We start from the raw sequence: 12,040 nt of genomic DNA, 5'->3' as shown, positions 1-12,040 counted from the left end.
TGACAGTCATTCATGTTAACAGGGTGCGAATCATCCTACAGGGGGTGCGAATTTATCATCTCCCTTTAGCTTTTATACTGTGTAAGCCCGCATCGTCCAGTATTTTTCAGTCAGAATTGTTTTCAATTGCCATGGCGTGTCATTATCATAAAAATTGGCGCCAATAGCCAAGAGCAGAGAGCTTTTCTGTTTTTAAGAAAAAAACGAAAAAAAGAGAGCTGAGAAACTCAGGGTAACAAAAACAGAAAAACGTGTGAGATAAGCCAAGACCAATTTCGATTTCTAGGGTTTGAAGAACAATTTCTAGGCTTGCTTCAAATTCTAGGGTTTCATGAATCCTTCCTCTGATTTCATGACAAAAATCGAGCCTACAGAGAAAGAGGATTTTTCCTCTAAATTCTCTGTAAAAAAACCTTCCATTTCTCAAGATTTGGAACAAAACCCACTTCTTAACAATGAAATCCAAGAATCCTGTCTGGTAGATGGCAAGTTCCAAATCGGATTCCACCCGGGCCGAATTCAATCTAGCTTACACAAGAGGAAAAACTCTCTCTTAGGTAAGATGTTTTGCTCTCAAATTCCCAATTTAGAATACATTAAAGAAAAAATGTTATTTATTTGGGACCCTAGAGGTGATTTATCCATCAAATTTTTGGGAAATGATTTTCTGTTTTTCACATTCGAAAGAGAGGATGATTTTTCCCACGCCTTCACCGGAGGGCCTTGTTATATTTCTCAGTCACAAATTCTTATTTTACAGAGATGGAATCCTGAATTCAATCCATTTTCTGATAAAATTCATAAAATCCCCATATGGGTTTGGTTCCCCAAATTGCCAATGCACTTATGGGAAGAGTACTATTTGTTTTCGCTAGCGAATACTATAGGAAAACCTCTTAAAATGGATGATCAATCCATAGAGAAGGGCCGGGCGAGGGTTTGTGTGGAAATTGATTGTTTGAGGCCGGTCCTCGAAGGTATTTGGATTGGCCCAAAAGATTCTGAAAAATGGCAGCCATTTGAATATGAAATTTTGCCAAAATTTTGCTCTGTTTGTGACCAACTAGGCCATGATGTGGTTAATTCATCATGCCCTGGTGTGGAGAACAGCACACTGAAAACTAGCCACGGGTTCGAGAATCAAAAGCGAAAGCAACATGTTACTTGTATTGAAATTGAGTCTAGTGATGATGATGATGATCATGGGTTTGGAATCGTTCGAAGTTGCAAAACATCAGAGTGTCGTGGAATTTCATTGGGTGAAGATAATCAGAGTAACAAAACATGTCCAAAAGGAATTGCTACTGAAATTGGAAATGATCAAAGTCACGAAGCATTTCCAAATGAAACTGGAAAGGCGGTCAATGGGGCTTTGGGTTGTGAAGATAACAAAGAAGAGGATGTGAAACAAAGCTCAAGGGATGGAAAAGAACAAGCAGGGAAATGTAAGGAAAATGGAAAAGAAAGATTGGTAGACAGGAATTTTAATTACCATGAACCTGAATTTCATGACTTTGACAAGGAAAGAGAAGAAATAAAGTTTGAAGTTGGTCAGGTCTGGGCAGTTTTTGATGATAGAGATTGCATGCCAAGATACTATGTGTATGTTAGGAAAGTCTTCTCATCTGGGTTCAGGGTGTGTATCAACTGGCTATATCCGAATCCGAATCCTAAAAACCATGACGAGATTGATTGGTTGGACAAGGGATTGCCTATTGCTTGTGGGAATTTCAAACTCGGCGCCTCTGAAAAAACTGAGAAACGTCTAATGTTCTCCCACTTAGTTTCACGTGAGAAGGACAAAGCTAGAAATGGTTGCAAAATTTATCCAAGAAAGGGCGATATTTGGGCAATCTTCAAGGACTGGTCTTTTAAATGGAGCTCTGAACCCGACAAGCATACGCAATACGAGTACGAATATGTAGAAGTCCTTTCTGATTATGGCGAGGGGACGGGGGTTAAAATTGTGCGCTTGGTTAAGGTGAATGGGTTTTTGAGCCTATTTCTGCGCAAGGCCAGCAAGGAATTGAACTCAGTCCAAGTATCTTCAACTGAACTATTCAGGTTTTCCCATAGGATTCCATATTACATAATGAATGGACAGGAAAGAGAAGACATCCCAAATGGGTCTTTCGAACTTGATCCTGCTTCTTTGCCGCATATCATAGAAGAGAAGCATGGAAAGACCAGTTCTAGTGATGCTGTTGGAAGCCATAATTCCTCTGTTGCAATGTGTTCGGGGGGAATCAACAACTATCCCGAGCCTGAATTTCACAATTTTGAAAATGCTAACCAAGGTTGGGCTGACAAAGGGAGAAATTTAGAGAGTGCGAAGGGCAGTCTTGATGGCTTTCCTGATAACAAACCTGCTGAAGCAAGTGCCCCGAAATGCCGGATTGACAAGAAAAATAAGTATTTAGATGCTGCAAAGGCCTACTCTAGTGATGACATTGAAGGCCATAATTCCATTCCTTCAGTGTCTCTGGTCTACGGATGCCCTGACCCTGAATTTCACAATTTTGAAAGAAATATAAAGAAGTTTCAAACGGGTCAGATCTGGGCTGTGTATAGTGACAAAGACGGCCTCCCTAAGCACTATGTGAGGATAAGGTCAGTCATAGCAAGGTCTAAAGTGATTGTACATTGGCTTGAAGCTTGTCCCTTGTTGAAAGAAGAGATCAGGTGGTCCCAGAACCTACCTACTGCTTGTGGAATTTTCAGCGCTGCTGGTACAAGCACGAGGCAGACCCTTGGAATTGAGGCGTTATCTCATCAGGTACGAGCGGAGCCAACTTCTGAGACAAGAATATATGAAATATACCCAAGGGAAGGTGAGGTTTGGGCATTATATAAGAATTGGAGTCCTGGAGGGATCGTTCCCGATCTAGATAATTGCGAATATAAAATGGTGGAAGTTCTCAAAGAAACTTGTTTCGGGCTGAGTGTTATTTGTTTAGAGAAGATGGAAGGTTATACTTCTGTTTTCAAACAAAACGGCAGCAGAAAGGAGATATCACGGGATGAGTTGCTCAAGTTCTCTCATCAGGTTCCTGCTTTCCGGCTAACCAAAGAAAAAGGTGGGAAGCTGAGAGGCTATTTCGAACTCGATCCTGCATCAGTGCCCAGTGTTTTCTTCTGCACAACCACCAGAAAATGAAATCTGGGTGGTATTCTTTATCCCTTCTGACATGTGAGCCATATTGATGCTATGCGTTTGTCGCCTATAGTTTGGAGGAGCTTCTGACCAGAGAGCTCTATATGGGATTAGTTTGAAATCAGTATTTGAGAAGGCTTGTTTTCTGTGCCCCCAATATTTGGTACTCTCAAGTTGATGTATATTACTTATTGCTTACCAAAAAAATGTTGGTGTATATTACATCAACACATGTTCTATTAGTATTCAAAGAGATGTCTGGTTTGCTCTTGAAATTACAGAGCATCTTAAGAATCTCAATAGGGTGCTTCTGATGTACAGCCTCAACCATGATCAGTATGTTTTGTTGTAGACTTTCAAACTGAAGCAGTGAAGGCAGCTGATTGTAGTTCTTCAATCATGGAACCAGTGTATTGATCTCACTTCTTGTTTATGACATATGTGTTTTAGGCACCTGATGTAAATCTGTACTTTTGGCATTAAAGGGAAAGGCTTCAGGGAAGCTGACTATTTTGCTGACTTAAACGAGGTTAACTGCTGCCCCTTGACATTAACCTCTTATGTTTACATACTGCATGTAATCTTTTCTCTGTCTGTTTGTAGTTTTATTCATGTAAATTGGGACTTTTAGTAGTGTATCTAAATATTTTACTTTCAACAACCGTATTTTCTTCTCCGATGGTTGTGTTTTATGGTACTATATGATCTTCTCTTGCTTTTTCATTGTTGAATTGGTACAGGCTCTGATAAAATATTTGGTGCTAGTCATGTCAGGTGTTTTCGCACTATTTTCTGTAAATTGGCCTTATTTTTTGCTTCACAAACCTAGGACACTTGCATAAACACTGCTCATCATCATGCTAGATACGCACTCAAAACACATTTGGTTCAGCCCTCCTACATAGGTGTTTGTAGTTATGTTGGCTAGTCATAGGTGTTTGTTCACTCTCTCCTAAAAGAGAGGGAGTTGGTCGTGGCGTGGGATGCCAATACATCGAGTTGGTACATTCTTTATATAGTGCTTAGAATGGCTTCCAAGCTCTGTTCGGTGATGATATAATATGGTTTTGGTGCCTTTTATTGTATATTTTCATTTCATGAAAGGAAGGAAAGGGCTGGTGTTATGAGTGAGTCAGGTGGTGTTGAGTTGGGGCTTCTTTCTGTATATATTTCAATTTGTGGCATCTTTTCAGGGCTTTTTTTGTGTTTGAATTTATATATTATTTTTGGATTGATGATCTTCTAATATTTTTATGTTTATAGTGTTCTTTGGATTCAAAATTTGTGTATATATGAACTTTATTTTTTTGTCTTCAGGGCTTTTCTGTATTAGTGAATCCTGGAACATGCTCAGACAGTGCCCACAGTGATGGTGCTTGTTTATTTTTCTACCCAAAACCTCCCATATGAGATGACAGAAACGGGGTCTGAGTTTCGAGAATCAAATCCCGAACTCCAGGCCTCTCCATGACTGAGCTTGAGATAGCAAAATTTTGAATTCACAGCACCTTGTCACGAGCTGGACTCGAACCAGCACCTCTGGGCAAAGGACATAGGAAAAGCAAGCAAAACAAACGGAGAGTAGAGTGAAACGAATGATGATTAGTGATTGAATCGGTCACAGCTATTATTAGTAACTGGGAGTGAAGGGATAGAGAGATTGGGGGAAGGCTTATGCTGGGAATAGCTGGATCGCGGAGAAGTCACTGCTATTACCAATTAAGGCTTATTAGAAAGACTGGTCACAGCAAGCAAAGGATTAGCCACCCACCAAAGCAAATGGGGATTAGTGCCGGTCACAAGAAAGCTATGATTAGTCACCCGTTTGGGAAGGGAAAAGAAGGGTGAGGAAAGCGAGCTATATCGACTATCGAAGGTATTGGGGGCCGGTCTACTAGTCCAAGCTTGGAAGGGCCATTGAAATCTATGAACTTGATACCACTATTCTGTCTCGATTCTTCCTTTAGCCGTGGACCGTAGAAGCGATGTGCTCAAGAGTGGCAGAAGGGGAGAATCTCAGTTGGCCTTATCCAGTGTGAAATCAATTTTGATCAACTACTCCCCTATGGGTGCCCCTTTTCAGCTGCGACACCGATAGCAAAAATATCAGAAACATGGAAGTGTAGCATCACATTTTATAAAAGAAAAACAGAGCACTGTTTAAGCTCGAATTTCATTCTGTTTTGGCCAAGATTCAAGAAGTTTTTGAAAATGAATCTTGCTGTTATGAAACTCTGAATTCAGAGTTGAAAAATGAGTTTTATATCTCGAACTACTGCTCAGACACTAAGCCCTGTTTGGATTGCTGGAAATCTTTGGAAAAGCCTGGAAAGGAAAAATACTTCTAAATTTTCTTACCTTTTTTAATGAAAAAAGATCATTTGAACTAAAGCTATTCAATTTTTTTTACTTAGAGGGACTTTCAATTTATGATAATGTCCCTCTAAATTAACAATAATCATATAATTTCCATCTAAATTGTGGAAAGAAAAAATTTCCCAAGAATTTTTTTTCCGTCAAAAATGTTTTTCTTGCAATCCAAACCGGGCCAAGGTCTCATTATTGTTTATAAGCTTCAACCAGAAGTGGGTTTACATTTTCCTGAGCTACGTCACAAGCACATATATGGTCATAATATGAATTTACCAACATTATGGGGCCGTTTGGAATACACAGATTTTAGAATCCAGGATTTCCTAAAAATTGTAGATGGTAGATTAAAGAAGGAGACCAGCAGTCATTTTCGGATTTCTCACCCTTCTTTCCATCGAGTGAGAGAGTAGGAGATCATCCCATGTTTCAGGGTTTTAGAAATCTCAGGATGGGGGAGAGATTTGGGAGGCGGCCCACAATTCGCAGCCGCCATCACCTTCATCTACAGTTGTAACTTGGATTTCTTTTAGAAATTAAGTAATTTTTCAAAACATAAACAATGCATTCAAGTAACATGTTCATAGTTGGTGCACAATCACGAAAAAGAAAGAATGTCATTCAACTAAACACATAGTACAAAGAACAGAATAAAGGACACCAACTTAATTCAAGGTAAACGAATAAGACCTATCATTCCTATTAAATCTCTGCTACCCATTCATGGAAGCACGGACATAGCTGTAAATTGTAATGATAGCACTGAACATAGATTTAGGGCGATGATATTTTCACCCCCACTGCCGTACGCATTCGCCCCCTTTTAATGTGATTTGACGTAAAAAAGCTTTAAAGTTGCCCACTGTTCACTCTATAAGGGGCGAACACGTACTACAGAGGGGTGAAAATATCATCTCCCTAGATTTAATCAGGCAGTTCTAAATAATCACTTATATAGAAATTTCAACTCAATGAATGCAAAACCAACCACTAAAAGAAATCCTAATCTTAATTGTAGAACAAGTTCAGCTTTGGTTACACTGGAATGCTAGAGCAAACAATCAATAATTTATTTCAAGGGGAAAAAAAAATCCGGCTGTGCTTCTTTTGCTGTAAAATGGGGGAAAAACAAAATTTACGCCCAATTTTCACCTAAAAATGGGTGTAAATTTTGTTTGACATCCATTTTATGTCAAAAGAAATAATTACTTAAATCGAAAATTCCAACTCAGTGAATGCAAAACCATTTTCGCACTTAAAAAGGGTGTAAAATTTGTTTTATGCCCATTTTATGCTGAAAGAAATTATCACTCATATCCAAATTTCCAACTCAGTGAGTCCAAAACTTAACCTCTAAAAAAATTCTGTTCTTAGTTGTCTAACAATTCAGCTTTGGTTACACTGGATTGCTAGAAACAAACAATACGTTCAAGGAAAAAAACAATTATGGGGTGTAAAAAAAATTTTACTCCCATTTTCCACTTAAAAATGGATGTAAAATATGTTTTACGCCCATTATGTCAAAAGAAACAGAGCCTTAATGTAACAGATCATGATAAACGGGTGCAGAAAGCAAAAGGTATTAGTGTATATGGAAGCTGCTTATAAACTATCAGGAATAAAATCAACCCTTTATTATTACAGCTTAAGCTTTTGGAATAACTGGTCGTTTCACGTGGTATCAGAGCCAATGATCCTGAGTTCAACCCTCCTTGATAGCAAAAATCCACATGCAATGCCAAACCCAAAAGAGGGGCAACATGTGCCACTTGTAGGCCAACCCTAGAAAGAGGGGCCACACATGAGGGGGAGTGTTAAGTATAAAAGATTAAATTACGCCTTCTCCAGGGGGAGTGTTAAGTATAAGAGATTAAATTACGCCTTCTCCAAAAGCTCAAGGTTTTGGAGTAACTCCCTTTCAAAAAAAAAAAAAGGTTTTGGAGTAACTGGTTGTTGAACATACAGCATAAACAAGTTTGAATCAAACACCTCTTATTACAACAACAAACAGAACCATGACACTATAAGCAAAAGGCTTCAAAGCAATATTTTCAAGCATACAGAATCAGAAGTTTTGAATCCATAAAGCAGATGATTAATGACAGTCTGACCACACCTGATAACTTGAATCCATTGACTTATAACTCAGGGTCAAACCACTATATCACACAGCATCATAACCTGAAACATGCTGAAAAGTAAAATATATCAAAAATAGAATGCTTGGATACTGTTCCAGGGGACTCTGTTTCGATAAGAAAACTACACCCATGATTACATACACTGGATAAACATCCAAGGTTAGTGACAAGGAAGCTGAAGTTCACCTTGGAAAGTAGGAGAATATTTGTTCCCAGGCAGGTATGTTGCCTAGAATGCGAAAATTTACATCAGGTTTCTCAAACAGTAGGGATCAGAACTTAAAAAAGAAAAAGATTTCACTAGAAATCAATATGTTGATCTCATCATTGAAAGTCTACAATGTTCTGTCACACATGCAGAGAGAACCCACTAACAAAAAGATAGGAATCCCACAATCAGCCACCTTTCACAGCTATTTCTAATTAAAACATCCACATCAGACCATACAGATCATGGTTAAAGCTATAATTTAGAAGCCAAGTTGGTATAAGACAGTCACCTAAAACAAGCACAAAGTCTTTGTTAGTATTCACCACATGCATTCTCTTTTCACAAGGAGTACTCTAGTCAGAAACTTCCACAAACTAAGTTTATAAAGGTCTTGCAACATCAACTTGTTGGCACGTCAGATGAGATCAAATTTTGGGCTCACCATTGCAGTTTGAGGTTTTACGAAAGAAAATAGTTGGCACCGAAGCAGGATCGAGTTCTAAAGAGCCTCTGAGCTTCCCACCGCATTCCTCTATTAGCTTGAAAGAGGAAACCTGATGGGAGAATCTCAACAACTCATCCCACGACATGTCCTTTTTCAGACCAATTCCTTTAAAAACAGATTTATAACCATCCAATTTTCCCAAAACTGAAACTCTCAACGCAGAACCGGAATCTTTGAGGACTTCCACCATTTCATATTCACAGTTGTTCAAGTCGGGAAGAGCTGCACCAGGACTCCAATTCTTGTATACTGCCCAAACCTCTCCTTTCCTTGGGTATATTTCATATGAATTCTTCTTCTCAGAAAGGGGATCTGCTCGTACCACATGCGAGAACATCCCAATTTTAACGGTCATGTTTTTACCTGTTCGAAGCTCGAAGGTTCCACAGCAAATTGGTAGATCCTCCTTGAACCACTGCATCTCCTCTTTTGACTCAGGACAATGATCAAGCCATGTTACCTGCATTTTATAATCTGCCAAACCAACTTTCTTAATCAGAGCATAGTACTCAGGCATGCCATCAACGTCACTATATAGCGCCCAAATCTGACCTGGTTGAAACTTATCATTGGATTTATCTGCTTCAAAATCATGAAAACTAGGCTCGGAACACATTGCAACAGAGGAATTATGGCTTCCAACGTCATAGTTAGAACTGGTCTCCCCAGTATCTACACGTTTCCCTTCTATGAAATGAGGCAAAGAAGCTGGATCAAGTTCGAAAGATCCATCCGGGATGTCTTCTCTTTCCTGTCCAGTCATTCTACGATAACGGATCATATGGGAAAACCTGAATAGTTCAGTTGAAGATATTTGGACTGAGCTCATCTCCTTGTTGGCATTCCGCTGAAACAGGCTCACAAACCCCTTCATCTTAACCAAGTGCACAATTTTAACCCCCGTCCCCTCGGCATAATCAGAAAGGACTTGTACATATTCATACTCATATGTCACATGCTTGTTGGGTTCAGAGCTCCATTTAAAAGACCAGTCCTTGAAGATTGCCCAAATATCGCCCTTTTTCGGATATATTTTGCAAACACTTCTAGCTTTGTCCTTCTCACATGAAACTAAGTGGGCGAACATTAGACGTTTTTCAGTATCTTCAGTGATGCTGAGTTTGAAATCCCTGCAAGCAATAGGCAATCCTTTATCCAACCAATCAATCTCATCACGGTTTCTAGGATTCGGATTCGGATATAGCCAGTTGAGACGCACCTTGAACCCGGGTGAGAATACCTTTCTAATATATGCATAGTATCTTGGCATGTAATCTCTATCATCAAAAATTGCCCAGACCTGACCAACTTCAAATTTGATTTCTTCTCTTTCCTTGTCGAAGTCATGGAATTCTGGTTGATGGTAATTAAAATTGCAGTCAACCGATCCCTCTTTTCCATTTTCCTTACATTTCCCTGCTTGTTCTTTTCCACCCCTTGAGCTTTGTTTCGCCTCGTCCTCTTTGTTATCTTTAGAACCCAAAGCCCCATTGACCGCCTCTCCAATTTCTCTTTCTTTTCGATTTTCCTTACATTTCCCTGCTTGTTCTTTTCCATCCCTTGAACTTTGTTTCGTCATGTCTTCTTTGTTATGTTTAGAACCAAAAGCCCCATTGACCACCTTTCCAGTTTCATTTGGAAATGCTTCATGACTTTGCTCATTTATGCCACCTGATAACCCATTGGGTGCGTCCCTGGTTTCAATAGCACCTCCTCTTGGAAATGCTTTGTTACTCTGATCGTCTTTACCCGAAGATGATCCATGCCTCTCTGAACTTTTCCAACTTCGAACGACACCAAACCCATCATCATCATCACTAGATCCTAGTTCAATACAAGTAAAATGTTGCTTTCGCTTATGATTCACAGACCGATGGTTTGTATTCAGGGTGCTTTTCTGCATACTAGGGCACCCTGAATTCAGACCATCATGCCCTAGTTGGTCACAAACAGAGCAAAATTTCGGCAACATTTCATATTCAAATGGCTGCCATTTTCCAGAATCTTTTGGGCCAATCCAAATACCTTTCGGGACCGACCTCAAACAATCAATTTCGACACAGACCCTCGCCCGACCCTTCTCTATCGATCGATCATCCATTTTCAGAGGTTTTCCTATGATCCCAGCGAGCGAAAACAAATAGTACTCTTCCCATAAGTGCATTGGCAATTTGGGAAACCAAACCCATATGGGGATTTTATGAATTCTATCAGAAATGGGATTGAATTCAGGATTCCATCTCTGTAAAACGAGAATCTGTGACTGAGAAATATAACAACGCCCTCCTGTGAAAGCGTCCAAAAAATCATCCTCTCTTTCGAATGTGAAAAGCAGAAAATCATTTCCCAAAAATTTGATGGATAAATCACCTCTAGGGTCCCAAATAAGTATGATTTTTTCTTTAATGTATTCTAAATGGCGAACTTGATAGCAAAAAATCTTACCTATGAGAGAGTTTTTCCACTTGAGAAGACTAGATTGAATCCGGCCTGGGTCGAATCCGATTTCGAACTTGCCATCTATCAAACAGGGTTTTTGGATTTCATTTTTGAGAAGTGAGTTTTGTTCCAAATCATGAGAAATTGGAGGTTTTTTAACAGAGAGCTTAGAGGAAGAACCCTCTTTCTCTATAGGCTTCATTTTTTTATATTGACACCATTAGGGTAAGCTCAATAATACATGAAACCAAAACAAGATGAGAGGAAGATCATGAAACCCTAGAACTCGTTCTTCAAACCCTAGTTTTTCTGTTTTTGTTACACTGACAGATTCTCAACTCTCATTCGTTCTTTTTTTCTTAAACCAGAAAGGACTCTCTGTACTCGCCAATTGGCGCCAATATATTTGATAATGACACCCCTCGCTCCTTTTTTGAATGGTAAAGAGACAACGGCTAGTCGAACAGTGACATGTGCATGCAATCGAGACCGTTCATCTTTCATGAAGGCGTACTGTGATGAAAATAAGTCCTTCCCTTCTCTCTCTCTCTTTTTTAAACATATCTGTTTGGTACGATTTTGTTTCTCTGTTTGGAATGATTTTTTTTTTCAGCATCTCTGAAACCATCTCTGAAAACCTCTTGTAAAAATGTAAAGCATTGATTTTATTTGTTGTGCAAATTTTCCGTTTGATTTTCATCTCCAGTCCCAATTTTTTTTTTCTTAAGAGGACATAGTAAAATATAGGATCAGCTTGGAATTTGGATATACGGATTTTATAATTCAGGATTGTAAATTCTTGGATTTTACAAGCTTGAAAATGTACTATCCAGGTCTTATCTTGTAAATTCCTGTGTTATAGGGTTGTAAAATCCAGGATTTTACAAGCTAAAACCTAGATTTTACAAGCCTGAAAATGTACAATTCAGGTTTTAGCTTATAAAATCTAGGTGTTAGCTTGTAAACCCTAGGATTACAATCCTTTATAAAATCCATGTATTCAGACAGCCCTTTAAGGGACAAGATTTTCCAAAGTTAATTATAGGACAAAAATTGTTTTGGGCAGTGATAAATCGACCCCCGTATATCTTAAATCGACCTTATATATGGGGGTCGATTTATCACTGCCCATTATTTTTTGTTTTATTTTTGCTAGTGATTGCGAGACCCCAATTCTTGACTCGAAGGGACACCAAAGGCCTCTGCCCTTCCATCCCTTG

At 39.0% G+C, this 12,040-nt stretch overlaps 2 protein-coding genes across 2 annotated transcripts; one reads left to right on the top strand and one right to left on the bottom strand.

Annotated features, from left to right (window-relative positions):
* Positions 1–228: 228 nt before the first annotated feature.
* LOC143881407 (uncharacterized) lies at positions 229–3,798 on the top strand. Its single transcript, XM_077384453.1, has one exon. The coding sequence runs from the start codon at positions 332–334 to the stop codon at positions 3,155–3,157; it is 2,826 nt and encodes a 941-aa protein (XP_077240568.1). The 5' UTR covers positions 229–331; the 3' UTR covers positions 3,158–3,798.
* A 3,954-nt stretch (positions 3,799–7,752) lies between these two features.
* On the bottom strand, positions 7,753–11,131 carry LOC143881408 (uncharacterized). Its single transcript, XM_077384454.1, has one exon. It carries the CDS (start codon positions 11,020–11,022, stop codon positions 8,302–8,304), a length of 2,721 nt encoding a protein of 906 aa, XP_077240569.1. The 5' UTR covers positions 11,023–11,131; the 3' UTR covers positions 7,753–8,301.
* Positions 11,132–12,040: the final 909 nt, after the last annotated feature.

This window comes from Tasmannia lanceolata, unplaced genomic scaffold (assembly GCF_043159265.1).
Source record: "Tasmannia lanceolata isolate RefF3 unplaced genomic scaffold, GAP_Taslan_0.1 ptg000007l, whole genome shotgun sequence".
In the NCBI taxonomy this organism is placed as follows: Eukaryota; Viridiplantae; Streptophyta; class Magnoliopsida; order Canellales; family Winteraceae; genus Tasmannia; species Tasmannia lanceolata.
This window is presented reverse-complemented; position numbering and strand designations above follow the sequence as displayed.